This window comes from Bos taurus, chromosome 7 (genome assembly GCF_002263795.3).
Source record: "Bos taurus isolate L1 Dominette 01449 registration number 42190680 breed Hereford chromosome 7, ARS-UCD2.0, whole genome shotgun sequence".
NCBI classification, from domain to species: domain Eukaryota; kingdom Metazoa; phylum Chordata; class Mammalia; order Artiodactyla; family Bovidae; genus Bos; species Bos taurus.
Genome location: NC_037334.1, coordinates 45944925 through 45963222, shown reverse-complemented (window position 1 = coordinate 45963222; position 18298 = coordinate 45944925). Strand labels below are relative to the sequence as shown.

General features: G+C 37.9%; 1 protein-coding gene across 1 annotated transcript; it reads right to left on the bottom strand.

Annotated features, from left to right (window-relative positions):
- Positions 1 to 5630: 5630 nt before the first annotated feature.
- UBE2B (ubiquitin conjugating enzyme E2 B) lies at positions 5631 to 18249 on the bottom strand. Its single transcript, NM_001037459.2, is given in 6 exon segments — positions 5631 to 5891; positions 7410 to 7498; positions 9858 to 9947; positions 14079 to 14104; positions 15942 to 16022; positions 18123 to 18249. Coding segments are annotated over 6 exon segments (459 nt in total). The 5' UTR covers positions 18167 to 18249; the 3' UTR covers positions 5631 to 5762.
- Between the last annotated feature and the right edge of the window lie 49 nt (positions 18250 to 18298).

The following is an 18298-nucleotide window of genomic DNA, read 5'->3' as shown; positions in this document are numbered from 1 at the left end:
CAACCTGTGTCTCTGGGAGAAAGTTGCTGTTAGGAGCCTGAGACAGGTCTTGGTCCACCTGTGATTTAGTGAAGGGGCAATTAACAGTAAAGTCATCCTTGAACTGCACGGGCCTGGTGACTAAAGCCCTTGCTTTGCTGTCAATGCTAGCACCAAAATCTCATACTGCTAGGGCTGCATTTTTCTTTCCCTTTGACATTTTCATTAAGAATGTTTAATTATCCCTAGTAGTTGTGGACTGGTAGTAATTCCTTCCTCTTGAGTTCCTCGATGTTAGGATGATTCCTACTTTAATGTTTATTGGAGGATTCCATAGAAAAACTGTGTAAGTACCTGGCCCTTAGTGAGCTCCCACTGCTTCATTTCTGCCCTGCTTTTCCTTTGCGACCATGATGGGAAGATATGAAATGTTTCAACTAAAATTTACATTAAGATAAAAATAAACACCCATAATCACCCCTCCATGCCAGGCTTCATCCCCAAAGCTGCAGAAGGGTGGACCTAACATGCTACCTGGCACCCATTAGGTGCCAGCATTATCAGCAGACTTGTGACAGAACAAATGGCAGCAGGCACTGTACAGTACAGCACAAATTAAATACCGGGCAGAAGCAGGATGGGAGGAGAGGGGTTAGCATGTGGCCAGCCTTGGAATCCCTACATCTAGGGGTCTGGGGCCTGTAAAGGCTGAGGACATGTTCCTTTCTCCAGGAATGTGGCCTTTGCCCTAGTAGTGGCTGAAAGGCAGACGTCTTGCCCTCGAGTATCACACTGTAAACTGCCTAGATTCCTTATCACTCTTGGGTGTGAATTTTGGGCCTCAGACAACTGGAAAAATTTGGTCTTAGACCAACACCTACAGTCCTCACTTCCTCTTAAGCCAGCTGTTTTCAGCTGCTCAGGTGGTGAGAATGACTCATGCTTCCTTCTACCTTTGTGCTTACTGAATTCTTTTTTATGACAATGTTCTACTTTTGTAACAAAAAACAGCTGCTAATTAAAGTGTTCCCAGAGGATTCATGGACCCTGGAGGTTCACTGCTGTCCTGCTGGCCTTCTGCCCAGGCCTGTGCATGTACTGCCAGAGTTATCTGGAAAGCAGTTCCGAGTGTTTAGCTCCACTCTATGGTACTTACATTATGGCTCACCCTGATACCTCAAACATAGTCTTGAGAGGGTGCCATGGTGATTGTGGTCTGTCCTCAAGCTCCCTTGTGCACAGCGCCCAGCCCCTGTCAAAGAACCAATCTGTAAAGGCTAACAAAAGCTAGAATGGAAACTTCTTCCTAACAGATGGTATCATCAACTCACCACCAGGCCCCAGGGCCACCCTCATATTTCTGACTTGCAAAAGGTTTCTTGTACCTAACCCCTGGGATTGTCTTCATTCTAAAGGCAGTTTTCCAGCTGATATTCCAGAGTCTCAACCTGAAATCACAGCCTTAAGTGCTCATGCAGGTAGTCACTACAATACAGCAAGGTCACTAATCTAGAGTTTTCTTTGGAGGCCACATTCTAAGCCTTGAGCCAAAGCTGAAGATACGGGCTGAAGTCTCTGGATTCTTTCCTCTTCTCTGCCCAGGATGGTTATCCGAACAAGAAGCTTCCCGTTCTCTTTGTATTACCACCAACACAAAACCAGAAAATCTCCTAACTCAGGTTTTGCAGGATGACTTTACACAGAGGCTAGCCAAAGAGCTGCAAATCTCTCTGCACCTGCATTCTTCTGTTCTAGAGTGCCGCTAATCCAATTCAGCTGGTGGGCTGCAGTATTCTTGGCATAAGGCCTTCTTTGTAAACGGGAGAGAGCAAGAGGGGCTTCAGACAGGAAGCAGCATTAAGAAGTCTCCCTTAAGTGTGCTACGTTTGCACTTTGGCAGCGTTCAGCACACCACAGATGCTCTCCTGCCTTCTAGGAAGAATGACAACTAAAGTAGATCAGGCTGATGAGTGGATCCTTTCAGAGAGAGGCTCTGGTCTCCTCTAGACAAAATTCCTAACCCAGTGGTACATGAAAGATCCCAGTCTTGCAGGTAAGACTTTAGATCAGTTAAAATATCCTCCCAAAAGACTACAGAAGCATTACACTTGTAACCAAACCAAGACCATCACCATATAAAGACCTCTCTAGCTAAAAGGTTATTATTTCCTTTTACTCAGCAGAGAACACACTATATTTAGTCTTCCCAAACACACGATTCCAGAAGTCACTGGTAAACAAAAGCATCTTGTGGCCAAGCCTTAGCACTACGTCAATGGCAGAGCTCCTGACAGTCCATGCAGGCTTCTAACCTAAGTCTGAGTCCCCCATGTGCCAGAGAGGAAGCTTGGAGCCTTTCCTTCCAGAGCTCTTGATTTCAACCAGCTAATGTTGCTGAGCTAAGAAAGATTTGCAAAGGGTGCATCTCATTCAGCTTTTGGACCCAACTAAAAGAAAGCCCAGTCCAGGCTATGAACAGGAAACTCAAAACAGCACACACATCTGTGTATTTTTTCAAAGGACAGAGGAAAAACTCAATTCTTTCAAACAAAATTTTGTTTCTAATATATCTTTGTGCTCTATATAATATACTAGAATAACAAGATAACTAAAATTTCCCCTTATCAGACAATAGCTTAACTAGATGGTAAATGAAGTGACAGAGCTACCGTCTTTGCACAAGGCCCCTGCCCTATGGACAGTTTCCTTTAACAGCTTTCCACCTAGTCACTTTTCTGTTTACATACACAATCCCCACATACCAGGTTCCTTTGGGACTCGGCAATGCTGAATGAAGCAGAAAGGAATTGTAATAACCACCACCAAAACCTAAACATTTTCTCTCTTAAAACCTGGAGGAATTGAGATCAAAATACCTCATACGTAACTTTTGAGCCCCAGGCTTCTCTTTTAAAAGAGTACTAATTCAATAAATTAAGACAGGTACCTTGTTTACTGGACGTAACAACAGACTATTAACTAAATAAGTCACCTTCAGTAACTTTCTTCACTACCTTCCACCGACATGAGAAAGAATTCTTAGATCAGTCCCAAAAGTTATTCATATACATGGAATCTTTAAATTTTGGGGGGTGTATGTGACTGTGTCTGTACAGACTCGAGGATATTTCTACAAAGGGGGGAAAAATGGGGTCTTTAAGTCAAGTGCTTTCTATCAGAAACTAGATAGTGTTCCTATATTCAGACTTGTACATTTTTTAAAAATGGTGGAAAATGCTGTAAACCTCTTCACTGGATAGATACAAGTCTATACAAAACTCTTATGAATTTTCACAAGTTGGGATGAATATTTAAATTCAGTACAATTTTTAAAACTAAACTCAATCCCTTAATATTTCTTAAGGAATAGTAGTTACTGGCTAAAAGACCAGACTGCCTGGGTTCAGATGCCAGCTCTATCACATACTGGTTGGTTGGCCTTGAGAAAGTCACTTGATCTGTATCTAAGTTTTCTTATCTGTAATACAATAGTACCCACACCTCATAAGATTACTTGAGTTTGAAATGTGATCATATTAAAGTGCTTAGAATGGTGCCCTGCACAGACAGTATGTGTTAGAAGTATTGTTACAGAGGAATTACACATCACAAATGCACTTAAACATTAACATGAAATCCAACTTTGTACTAAAATGAATAAATCAGTTCTAGCCTCTTGCCATACCATACATTTATAAACTTTTATGTAGTAAATGATCAAAGTAAACATTCTTTGTATGATGTGACTTTGTAAACTGAAGTACATCTGGTATTCAACCAAATAAGCAATCTGTTTCAAGGCTGAAGAAAAAACCTGAGGAATTGAAAGATGGAACATTCCTAAGAGTTTTCTCCAGTAGGATGGGGACTAGGTATGAGGTTACGCACATGTGTTGAATTTAGGAATTAGAGCTTATTAACCCTTTGTAAAGTAAGATATAATTTCCTTGTAACTATCTAGCAATACTTGAAATTTCTTATTTTTACTTTTTGGCTGTGCTTCATAGCATGTGGGACCTCAGTGACCTAACCAGAAACTGAACCTGCGCCCCCTGTACTGGGAGCACAGAATGAAACGGGAAAGAAAACAGGTTAAGGATGAAAATAGATTTTGAAGCATTATCCAAATAGCATTTAATATATTAAGAGGGGAGACTATCACAGCTACTGCATATTTAATCTAAGAGTCGGTCACTGGATTAAATGTCTAAAGAAACTATAATTTTAGAGCTGAATATAAAAGTATCACACATTTGATATGACGAAAAACTACCTTTAAATACAGCATCTTTTTTTTTGGGGGGGGGCATAATTCCAGTGAGTGAACTCCCAATTGTATCAAAAGTTCCCTGAGATCATACACTTATCCCCAGATTTCCTAAGCATTAACTTTTAAAGGGAAACATCAGCACTTCTCCTTTCTAAGCTCTGCTTAATAGAAACTATAGAAATTGTCCTTCTAAGTCTTCCAGTAGAAAAGAAAATCCATCTTCTAATAGAAAAGATGCTGTTAGCTAACTAAGCTAGTATGAATGTGCAAGAAACTTTTGGGGTTAATGAAATAGCTGTTTTAACTACTAGAAAGACTACACAGGTGGTTCAACAGAATTTACTTGTATATTTTCCATTTTCTATACTATTTGAAGGCATAGGATAGCTTGGATTAAGCTTTCTACAAATACTGTGTTTTAAGTTTATCCAGTAAACTAAGATGCAGTACAGCTTTTATACAATTTAGGAGATTAAAAAAAAAAATCTCCACAAGAGAAAGCAACTCAACAGGCCCTGGTATTAAAACATTTTTCCAGAACAAACAGATAGGCAATTGCATTAAAAGGCAGTTTTCAAATATTTAAATTACACTAAGATTCCTTCCAAATATCTGCCTTGTTCAAACCAATGCAACAAATTCTTATATTGTTAATTGTAGGGCATGGATTTTTGTTTAATGTTGATCGTTTTACTTTCTTCATTATCAAAAATCTTGTAAAGTATTATCAAGCAGCAAAGTAAGTTGCATAAGCTCTCTGCTCAAGGTAGAGGTGCCAATACCCCATGGTAGAGGTGCAAATTGTGAAATCAAAGGGTGCAGTTTAACAGTAAGTAGTGCATGAAGAAACAGTAATAAGTGGCCTAAATACAGAGTTGGACAGAATCAAACCAGTTATAATTGCTCAACTAAAACTAATAAAGGTACATTCAAAATAAAGTTTGAGATTGTAATTGGTATCTAGAATCAAATCTGAATTTCTTGATAAAATATAAATCTGTTCTTTTGAAATTGGAAATGAAACTATCAATTGATAGAGAGCTAGAGACTTATTAACCCCTCCTACTTAGATAAGGAAACAAGTGACAAAGTCTCTTGCACTGAAGTATGTATTTTAACAGCTTTACATGTAATATTCATATATAAAAAACTTTAAGTGCTTTTCTCCAATTTAAAAATCTAAAGAATTCAAAAATAAGGCATTCAATATTTGAAAAAAGTACAGATTTACAAAATGTGTATATTCTGTCATGAAAACTCCACACCAACATTATACACTTGGAAAAAAATACAAACAGGATATATTACAAATTTATGTAAGCAATAACTTAGTTCACACCATGCAATAAAAAGTACATTAATCAAGATACACAAGCTTTTGTAGGTTCTAAACTGAAGGACTTTTTTTCTGCAGAATCCTTAAAACCTGTGGCACTTAAAATTTGTTAGCCTTTCTACTGAGAGGTAAATTATACACAACAATGATGAAAAAGATTAACAGACCAGTTGTCTATTATGAATCATTCCAGCTTTGTTCAACAATGGCCGAAACTCTTTTCTCATATTCTCGTTTGTTTTCCTGATAAAGCTGTGCTGCCTGACTATTGGCTGGACTATTTGGATTCGGTTCATCCAGCAGAGACTAGAAGGAAAGACAAAAGAAAAAACACATATGTAGAGTTATTTTTTATATTAACATGGTCAGATATGGAGCACAAAAGTGATAGAAAACAAATTACTTAAAGAAGAAAGAAATTAGTATGTCTCATGTATTTTCAGATCTAAACACAGTAAGAAGTTTCCTATTGCTACAAACTTCAGTTTTCAAAACAGATAGCTCTCAATTGCCTTAAGACCTCTAATTTCAAAGAAACTGGAAAAGAACAAATATTCTTCAGCATATTTGATTTGGTTAATATACAATGTCTACAAAATAGCTCAGCAACTAACATTTTCCAAAGTTAAACTCTATTATTGTGATAGGTTTGCAAATTCCTGGCAGTAAGTTGGGTAGTATACCTTATTTCCTTTAATCAACAAAACATATACACCTAGCAGCAAGGGAATATATTAATAACAGGAAGGCTGAAAATACTGTTTATGACTCAAATTAAAGCAGAAGTGTGACAGAAAAAACTTGAAGGCCACAAACCAAAATATCACATCTGTTCCTCTCAAATCCATGTAACTAAAATTTGACTCCACCCCAAACCTTCCTCCTGAACTGTCATTCAAGGTCAACTCTGAAATATTCTGCCAGAGTGCTTTGGTTGGAAGTTACATTACTTTCCTTTGAAATAGCCTTTCTTGGATGGGGCAAAATGATGCTTTTCTGCACTGCAGTTTCTTAAGGTCCCTATGTTTTTACTAAACAATTATCTTTCTCTCTCCCAAGATTTTTTCATCTTTCTCCATAACCTCTGGCTATGCTTTCTGCTGCTGCTGCTGCTAAGTCGCTTCAGTCGTGTCCAACTCTGTGCGACCCCATGACAGCAGCCCATCAGGCTCCACCGTCCCTGGGATTTTCCAGGCAAGAACACTGGAGCGAGTTGCCATTTCCTTCTCCAATGCGTGAAAGTGAAAAGTGAAAGTGAAGTCGCTCAGTCGTGTCCAACCCTCAGCGACCCCATGGACTGCAGCCTACCAGGCTCCTCCATCCATGGGATTTTCCAGGCAAGAGTACTGGAGTGGGGTGCCATTGCCTTCTCCGGGCTATACTTTCTAGGCATGAATAATATTTGACTGGTGAGGGAATTTCCTGGTGGTCCAGTGGTTATGACTCTGCACTTGCACCACAGGGGGCACGAGTTCTGTCTTTGGTTGGGGAACTAAGACCCCAAGGCTGCAAGATGCAGCGAAAAATTAAAAAAAAAAAAAAGAACCCCCAAACCAAAGAAACAAAACAAAATCACTTGATCTGTGAGAACAATTTATACTTTAATTTTATCAGGAAAATGATCGTGGATTTGATCCAACATGATCACTAATGAGAAAGCAGATCAGTTGTATGAAAATCCTGAGGAATCTGTATGAGGTCTGCCACTGGTAACCTTAGCGTTGGGAAGGTCAGTTTGCTCACCTGGCCTTTAAACTAATCCTAAAAGAGTCAATTATATGCCACAGAATCTTGAAAAATTAAGATGCATTCTAACATGCTTACCTGAATTGATGTTAAGATAGAAGATACATCGTATGTTGGACTCCATCTATTCTGAAGGATATCTAAACATATGCTACCATCAGCATACACTGCAAAGACAACACTAAAATTGGTTACATGTTAACTTGGTCATATCTAATAATTAAACAGTAATTTTTTTTTTTTTTACCACAAACAGAATGCTTGGTCAGTCAGAAGCCTTGAACATTGGTTAATAACTAAAACTTTCTGTCTCACAGGAAAATCAGTCTCAAACTAAGGACTGTTTACAACATATCTTTTGATGAGGAGGCTGAGTGACAGTTCAATTTTTTCAGCACATAACATATAACAAATCTGTTTAAATTCCACACTTCTAAATATTCCTAAATAAAGCTCTTGGCTGGGGGGCTAATTTTTTGAAATAGCAATTCTACTTTAAAAGTGCACATGCAAAGTTTTATTTACAGCATGTTCTCTATAATACTCTTTACAGAAGTGAAAACCTGGAAATGATTTGTGGTCCACAGTGAGGGGACTGGCTAAGTAACAGTACATTATTAATGGCACATACCAATACTGCTGCCAGAAATGATACACGTCTACCATATGTTAATTAACATAGAATGACATCCCTAATATATTACATTAATAAGTTTCCAATTACTATTATAATTCCATTTCTTATAAAGAATCATTTACAAATACTTTAATTTGAAGTACAGGCAGTCACAGAAACATTTGTAAGACTCAATGCCAAAATGTAGATATCTGTAAATAGTAGGATTATGAAGGATCTTATTTACCTTCACTTGTACTTTGATTTGTTTTTCCAATAAGTATGCATTCCTCTCATAATAAAAATAAGAATCAAGTGATTACTATTTTAAAAGTTTAATATTTGAGAGTGGATTTTTCCCCTTCTTGAATTGGTTATGTGAGAATACAAACAATGAACATAAATTTTTATCCACTTGCCAGATTATGTATATGTACAATAAATTTACAAAAATAGAATCACTGTGTTGACAAAGAATACGTGCATTTGAATGTTACTGATACTATCAAATTGTGGAAAGCTTCACAGAACAAGTCTGATCACTCTACATCGAAACAGGAGGAAGTGAGGCCTTTTTGGGGAGAGGAGGTAAATTACACTTAATACTGTCATTCTTCAGGACTCTATCCTTGGTCTTCTTCCATCTTATACCCTTTACACAACCTCTGGGGGCAACTTTATTCATGGCCTCAATTACTGTCTATGTGCTAGGTATTTCCAATTGTTAGCGTCAGACCAGATTTAACTCTCAGCTTTAAAAGCAGCATAGCCAACTGCATACTGTGTACTCCACAGAACATCAAACATAGCAAGTTCAAAGCAAAAATCATCACCTCTGTAAAACCCATAAAAATGCAAAATGATTTTAAAGTTTTGAAGTAGTAACTATTTTTGAGAAGTAATACAAAAGTAAATTAGAAACCGAACATCCATCAACTGATAAACCAAATGTAGTCTATTCATACAATGGATTATAACTCAGCAATAAAATGAAGTACAGTTACGTGTTACGAGATGAACCTGAAAACTAGGCAGCTGAAAGAAATCAATTACAAAGGATCACATACATTATATGACACATATATGACTCCATTTATATGTAATGTCCAGAATAAGCAAACCTACATAGAGAAAATAAACCAGTGGTTGCCTATGGCTGGGAGGCAAGGGGATAGGGATGGGGAGGGACTGCTAACAGGAATGGGATTTTTTGGGGAGAGTGATAAAAATGTTCTAAAATTGATTATGGTGATGACTGTACAACTCAGTCAAGGTACTAAAAACCACTGAATTGTACAACTTAAATGGGTAAATAGCAAGTATATGAATCTTTTAATAATAAAGATTAAAAAAAAAAAAAGTAAACCAGGAAGTTAACTAAATGAAGTTTTCCACTCATAGTGGGAAAAAAGGGAAACCATGCTATCAATATGGAGGGTTAACAAAAATAAACAAAGGACCTCCCTGGTGATCCAGTGGTTGAGACTCCACCCTCCCTATGCAGGGGGCACAGGTTCCATCCCTGGTTAGGGAACTAAGATCTGACACGCCACACGATCAGCCAAAAAAAAAAGAAAAAGGATATTTCCTTAATTTTACATATAACATGATCTCAATTTTGAACATTTGTTTGTAGTTTTACAGCTAAACTTTAAGCTACAAATTCTTTTTAGTATCTTTCACATTCTGACAAATAAATAGATATTACTTTTAAAGATCAGAAGTTAATAAAACTTCCCTCAAATCAGGAACCTTGGTAAGATTCCAGACTAAAAAGTATGGTTAATACTGACATGGAAGCAACATTGAGAGGTGGGCCCTAATAATGAAAAGCATAGGCAACAGCTAAAAGGATGAAACAACTCTTTCTTCCTCCTATCATTTGCAAAAGCTAATAAAATGCTACTTACCATTTGGATGAAACATTTTGGATAAAAACCTAACAGTTGGCGGCTTATTTGGATATTCTTCAGAAAATTCTATTACTAGTTTAAAAGTACCTAGATAGAAAACAAACCAAAATAATTACAGTAATGACAAGCATAACTTTTCTATCTTGTCACCAATTAATTCCCAACCCCATGCTGGCTTTTGCACAACCACACAAAAATTAATGTTAATTTTGGTTTAGCATATAAAACATACTAAATATATTTCTATTTATGTATTGATAATATACAACACTGGCAAGCATTTGGGGGTACAAGCACTTAACATATACTACTGGTAAGAACATTAACTGTCATATTTTTGGCAGGCAATTTTGCCCTAGTTACCAAACTTTTAAATGCACATTAGAGTAACTACAGTTAATTTACCATAACTTAGAAGGAGGTGCCAAATGATTTTGAGAGGAGCTATATGACAAAGGACTCAGACTGGAGGGTATGACCACTAATGTGAAAAAGTCTTTTTCTGTTCCCAACATTTAAGTCAAGAATCAGTTAAGCATTAGTGTAACTGTCTACTGTTGGTTATAAACCAATATGGTACATTTTGGTCAGCCTAAATCATTATTTGCTGGTCAAGAGACAGGCATTAGAAAAAAAATTATGTATTTGTAACAAAGTCAATCTGTTCAGTGTACAAAGAACTCTCAACTCAAATTACAAATCTATTTAAGCAGACACAGCCACCATTAATATATAGTTTTATGTTTGTCATTCTGGACTCCTTTTGTGTTTATACACTATCCAGAGACGTTTCACTTTGAGGAAATATACCTGAAGGCTCCATAGGCGCTCCAATTACCCACTGTGGGCTTACTCAGTAAGTTGAAGCCTATTCCTAATGAAGTCAATAAAAGTTTAAACCATTCAAGATGTCTCCACAAGCTTCTCTCCTTATTTATCAATTCAATTAAAAAAAAACAAAAACAAAAAAACACACTTTCTCAACCTAAATTCTAAACTCATGACTTCAGTCTACCAAGATCAAAGACATGTATTTAGTAAAATATTTAACACTATTTTCATTGCTCATATATTCAATATATAACCTCTACCTCTTTAAATTTTTTGTTGTTTGGAAATTTGGGATTAGGGAGGCCAAAGATACAAACAAAATCAAAGGTGATATTTAACTCACGTTCTGATATATTAAGAGGTTCTATGAAATTTATAGTTCATTAGCAAAGAGAGCCTTATAACCTAATATATTTTTAATACCTAATGTTATATATATTTTACACTTACTTTTAATTTTCCTTCATTACAAAATGTACAATGTAAACATTTCATGTAAACACAAATAAAAAACAGCTTTAAGCTTGCTTTCTTCATATTTATGGGATCTCTGGACCCCTTTATACTCTTACTCCCAATCACACCAAGCTTCGAATGTGAAGTCACTGAACATGAAGATGGGAAGAGATGCATGCAACAGCACACCATTTTATGGCATTTCCACCAAAAATTAATTTAAAAAAAAATTCCCCTAATTTTTAAACAATCCATTCTCATAATTGGTATAAACTGTCTCCAGCACACCATGTGCTATCACTATTGATATCTGTTGTATTAGAAATGATTACTCAAAGAAATCTTAAAATACTTAACAACTATAAATTCATTACACATTAACCTAAGTAACATTTAATGAAAATAACTATATTTCCTCCACCAAGTTAGTGAGAAGTGTAGCACTGTTCATCTGCAAATCTCTTTAATGATTAGCTTAATAGAAAACAGCTGCATTCTCTCAGCTGCCTCTGCATTCAATCTGTTGCAACATGCTGTTCTGGTTGAGATACATGAAGAAAATCAGGCCTCTTCCATATATGTAAAGGAAAAAGGAAGGAGTATTTTCGTAGCCTTTTCAGATAAAGGTAGATATTCTTTTTTGATATTACATAGAAGAAATGGTAAAGTTTTTAAAGATTAGCTACAACATAAAATTTGAAGCCATATAAACTTTTTGCATCATTTATATTAATGACTAATGCACATTGCATGTATCTTTTATCCATCCATAATTTCCTAACACAATGGCCATTTGGAAAATACCAGTTCACTGAGTTATCTAAATCATCTAAATGTTGCCATATTTCATTTGATATGTATCTATATACACCAGGGCTTCCCTCATAGCTCAGTCAGTCAAGAATCTGCCTGCAATGCAGGAGACCTAGGTTTAATTCCTGGGTCGGGAAGATCCCTTGGAGAAGGAAATGGCAACCCACTCCAGTATTCTTGCTTGGAGAACACCAAGGACAGAGGAGCCTGGCAGGCTACAGTACATGGGGTCACAAGAGTCGGACATGACTTAGTGACTAGAGAGAAAGATATACACCATCAAAAACAAAGTCACAACCGTAATACCATCTACTAATCTCATCAGAGAAAAAAGTATTGGGAAACCATAATTTTATCAGCAGCAACAAATCCTGTCAGTCACTTTCCTCAACTTAATTTAAAATCTTCCCTGGTGGCTCCGATAGTAAAGAATCTGCCTGCAATGTGGGATACCCAGGTTTGATCCCTGGAAAAGGGAATGGCTATCCATTCCAGTTTTCTTGCCTAGAGAATTCCATGGACAGAGGAGCCTGGCGAGCCATAGTCCATGGAGTCACCAAGAGTCAGACATGACTGAGCAACTAACACTTTCACTAAGAATATGGCAACCAAATACATACTCAAATCTAAATAACCAAAGTTTGCCAGTCATTCTTTCAAGTAAAAATGTTCCATGAAAAAAGCAGTAATTCAAGTTGTAACTCAAACAACCGCAGAAACTGCTTTCCCTCCAACCATCAAACTGGTATGCAAGAGAAGTGCTGTATGCATACTTCCAACTTCATCAAGCAGAATATCAGAAAGCAGCATACTCAATGGTCAGAATTTAGCAATATTAGTAATTCCCACTTTTTCATCAAAACATTTTAAAGTGAAACTGACATCTTGTATTAAAAAAATGCAAAAAATACGACTCCAAGCACAGTTTGGTGCCACTGTCTTGGTATGTGCCAAGGCACTAAATTGCTTAGGGCCAGTTTTAGTCACTAATGCTTTTGTACCATCAGTGCTATGCTAATACAACATAAAAGGTAGGAAAAGAAAAGCCTTACTATTGCTATGAAGACAGTTTTGATCACAGGAAACCCCTGAAAAGGTCTCAGGAAACTTAAAGAGCTTGTGGACCACCCTTGAGAATCCTTGGTACAGAGTAAAAAGCAGAACCCCTTGAGTACCTTTCTTCAACTCCTTACCCCTCCCCCACCATCTAGAGGTAACCACTGATAGCAGTATGGTATACAAGCCTTTAAACACACACACACACAGGCATGTATGCTAGTCAGTAAAACTGCGGTATTGTAACATACATTCTACAACTTTTTTGTCTCCTCAGACATACAATCAGATCTACCTTATTCTTTAATAGGTACATAATACTCTACAGTCTAGATATTTAATAATTTGCTTAACCATTTCTCCTACTGAACATTCAGGTTTTCTCCTTAAAAATACTTCTGCAATCATTATTTGTGTAAATAACCTTGATGGGTTAATTCTGGAGCCACTGTGATAAACTAAGACAAATCTATTTAACACATTTTAAAAATTCATGCTGTATTAGGGAAAACTTTAAGTATCTGGTTAAAATCAATTTAATAAGTTCAACTCTAAGTACACATTAGAACAAGTTTTCCATTTTTCTGGCTCTTGGTTAAATACTGAATTTAAGATGCAAAAGATTCTGTAGAATGCTAACTATTTACAGGTGTCAAAAGATAGCTGTTAAGTCAATCTACTGGCAGTTACACACAATTAAGAGCACTGATCAACATATATAAAGTTAAAAATGCATGATAAATACTCCTCTGATGTTTACCTCAGGGACACCTTTAGCATGCTATGAGGTCATTTAAATTTAAAACTATTCTCAATGTAGACCCCACCACGTAGGCCTAGAGTTCAAGAGCCAATACAAAAGTAACAGAAGAACTAGCAATGAAGGTGATCAAGCTGACATGGGAAGAAAGTTCTTTGTAAACTATAAATTCTCAGTAGCATTATTTAGTTTTAATCCGATCTATTAATAGAAAATAGCCTTAACTAGATAGATTGGTGTTATAATTTTCTACTAAAAAGAAGCTTCTTAACACTATAGAAAACATATTGAGAATGACTTACCATCTTCAAAGGGTGTCCCTTCTGGTCTGAAAACAAGAAGATTTATGATTAAAAAAAGTTTTTCTTTCTGCTTTTTCCTGATTTTCAAAGAGTGGAGAGGATAAACTCAAACAAGAGAAAGAGGAGCTCATTCCGATAATTGGTGGATTATTTATTGTTAATATCACCTTAGCCCTGGATTTTTATTTATATACACATAAAAGGGGTTTCCTTGGTGGCTCAGACAGTAAAGAATCTGCCTGCAATGCGGGAGACCCAGGTTGGATACCTGGGTTGGGAAGAGTCCCTGGAGAAGGGAATGGCTAACCACTCCAGTATCCTTGCCTGGAGAATTCCATGGACAGTGGAGCCTGGCGGGCTATAGACCATGGGGTCACAAAGAGTCAGACACAACTGAGCAACTAACAACAACAAACGCAAGACATAAATGGTAACTTTCATTTTCCAAGTTTTCCTTTTAGAATGGTTTCACAAAAAACAAAAGAAACTTGTCATAAATTTAGCACAGAAAAAATTCAGTTCATAAATATCAATCCTTTTGTAAATATATTAACAGAAAAATTCCTATTTTCAATATGTATCAATGAAATGGAAGTCAATACCCTTTAGTTTAAGATAATTATGATACCAAAGTATCCTGCTTTTCAAAAGAGAAATAGCTCTTTGTTCAACCCAACTAAATTTATCTGATGTCACCAAGAATGCCAGTTTCTTTTGTCCACGTCTTTTCATTGTACCATATCCCTATCTCATCTTTCCTAAGCAGCAACCTGAAGTTTACTTTTAAAATTTTTTTTTTAAGTTTGTTTTTTTAATTGCTTTACAAAGCTGGGTTGGTAAGGTTTAATTATTATTTGCAAGGTACATTCAAGATCTCAAAGAAGCATGCTAACGGCCTGATTTAATACGACTTTACTTTCGAAGGGTGAACTACACTCATTTTCCCCACTAATTTTTAATGTAGACTCTTAAAATGGAGTCAATGGCAATTCAGAATTCTGTTTACAGAAGTGTTCCTTTTAAGTTTTAGTGCAAAACCCTAGTATAAAAAGAGCAACAAGAGATTTCCCTGGAGGTCCAGAAGTCAAGAATCCACTTGTCAACGCAGGAGACACAGGTTCGATCCCTGGTCTGGGACGGTCCCACAAGTAGAGGAGCAACTAAGCCCACGGACCACAGCTACTGAACCCGTGCCCTCTAGGGCCCTCATGCCACAACTACTGAGCCCGTGTGCTGCGACTACCGAGCTTGAAGGCCTCGCTCTGCAACAAGAGAAGCCACTGCAATGAGAAGTCAGGGCACTGTAACTAGAGATAGTCCACACACAGCAAAAAATAATAAAGAAAATTAAATTTTTTTAAAGAGTGAAAGAAAATAAAATCCAGCTCAGGAAAACCAAAGAAAGAGCATGAAGAAATAATGCTCTTATGCAAATAAGCCTACATGCAATATATACTATATGTAAAATATAAGACTGCACCTTGAAAGGCTCCATTCAGTTATTTCACATTAAGCTGTGAAACACTTTTTATTTAAATTCTTACTATGGTGGAAGTTATCAATATTTTTGGTTCCTACTCTTTTTACAGTTCTAGTAGAATGCATACTAAGCATTTGCTTGGCACATTTTGTACAAACTAACTTATCATTCTCCTGTAGTCTCAAATGATATTTTTATCAAATAAAACCCATTGATTATAAAATCAAATTTTATATGACTGCCAAAAGTCTTTATCAGAATTTTTTTTAATCTTACAGTTTCTGTAAGATTCCTCATCCCTCAGTTTCCTTTCCTAGCTGTTATACATTCAATTTTCTTAAAAGAATCACCTTACCTACCATTTGTTATTTCTTTCAACTCACCCAAATATAACTGCATTCCACTGCATGATGTTGTTTTCAGATGGTGCGCCACTGACACCCACAGGTGGGTCCTCTTGCAATCTAGAAATCCAGAATAGAAATTTTAAAACTTGAACATTAAGGCCACTAAGAAGGCCAATCAAACATCTTTGAACCATCTACTTTGAGAAACAAACTAAATCCATTTTCTTGCTGTGCTGAGCTGGAATAAACCATACCACTTTAAATGGCTTGGGAGTCATCCCTCTTCAAATATCACCAAGGTTAAGATATCTGTTCAAGAACTACTTTAAACAATAACAACAAAGGAAAAACCTCAAGTGCAAAAAAACACTATTTACTCAACCATCAACTTTGCTACTGTAAACTCTCAAAGGCTGTGTGAGTCCTAACCAAAGCTACTTGGGCAACACGGCCAACAAAAAAACTCTCCCCCAAACAAAATATAAAGACCCCAGCTCAGTGTAAACATTAAATGACTGAAAAACACTTGCATCCAGTTTAATCAGCAAACTAGTTTGGGGGAGTAGAACTACTTTATTCCATTTGCTTTAGTTAGCAGTAGCTTTTAGAGTAAGCAAAGCTCTGGCTAGGTTTTCCCTCAGTCCCTATTTTAAAAGCTCTGCACCAATACTGCATTTTCTCTCTCAGATCATGCGCCCATATACAGAGCTATCTTCCAACACCTGTCACAAATTCTTGCAAACGAAGACCCTTGGAAAACTACCGAAGGTGCCAAGCACACAACTCAGAATTAAGCAGAGAACTGCAATGAAAAACCAGGGTACCAAAGGCCAGGAATCTTGAAATTTTATTATTGGAATTTCACTCATGGTTTCAAGCTGTAGAAACCGAGTTTTGCACCAAAAGGAGTATCTCCTTTTAAAACTGTCATCTCGGGGAAAAAAAAAGTAAACGCGACACTAAATATATATATATATATACACACACATATATACACACATAAATACACCGTCATGTGGTATGATTCTTGGAATTAGCCCCCCCAAAATGGCTTTTAGTCAACCTCAAGCAATACAAGCCATGACGAAGAGAACCCTTGGAAGATACGCTGCGTGTGACATCGCCCACCAAAGATAAAGGCTAAGTTACCAATACACTCAAGGCCAAACTGGGCAAAGCCCGAAACAATGGCCTCCAAGTGCTTCATTTAAAGGTTTACAATGAAGTTGAGAGGTTACTTCCTGATAAGCCAATCCAAGTTTTTACACTGCATTTTTTCTCTTAAGCAGGGCAGGTCTCCCTAGACCACCACCTAAAAATGAGCATGGGAGCGTAACGCTAAGTTTTCTTGGTTATTTTCTTCTTCGTACCTGTAAGCATTCAAAGTAAAACAACTGGGGGGAAAAAAGTCACTTCCTCATCATCAACCCTAACATCTAACAAAACCCTATTTTACAAAGGAGGCTCAGGGAGTATCAGGTTAGCGCCAGCCTCCAGGAAGGCATTTTTCCAGACTTTGGAGGCTATAGATAGGTCTTTATACACTAGGCTACAGAGCTGAGTTCCAGAAAGCATTGGCAGCCGGGTTTGCCAGCCCGAGTCCCAGCCCTCTAAGCCAGTTCTCAAGGTCCTTTCAGGCGGGCGGGGGGGGAGGGGGGGGGGAAGAGTCGGGTTTCGGAGGATGGGTTAACAACCTCCGGCCCTCGCGCATCAGACCCCACCCTCACTGCAGAAAGAATGGGGAGGGAGGCGGGGGTTGGCCCCAACCCTGGCAGTCGGAGAAGACTGCAAGGCCATCGAACAAAGCTGATTGGTGTAGCTAGCGGTGGAAAGGCTTCTGCAAGGGCTCGCTCTTAGGGCAGAGAGAAGAGGCACCGCAGGGTGCAGAGGCGAAGGATGAGATTTGAAAGCTAGGGCGAGGTATCAGGCAACTGGCCGCAGTGGGCAGCAAGGAATCGTAGGACAGACCATAGCCATCTTTTTACTTTTTTGTGGGGGTAGGGTGGTGGTGAGGAAGTATCAAAATTTCTTACGTAGGACAAGTGAACAACCAAGGAGAAGAGAGTGCTAAAACGGGGCTAGAACTGGGCTACCGTCTGTCCCCCTGGGCCCACAGCAGCCCTCTTAGGGTCAAGAGGGGAAGGTGTCCCGGATCCCCACCCTAGCCCCGTAGCTTTGGGGAGGAGTCGTCATTCAGGCGAAAATGAAGGCGCTTACCGCTTGAAATCCCGCATAAGCCTCCTCCGGGCCGGGGTCGACATGCTCCCCAGCAGCCCCGCGGTCAGTCTGAAAGAAAAGAGTCCCGCGCAGCCCCCCCACCCCCCGGCGCGGCGGCCGAATCACTGTGGGTCACCGCCGCCGCCGAGGTTGCACAAACAACCCTGCAATGACGT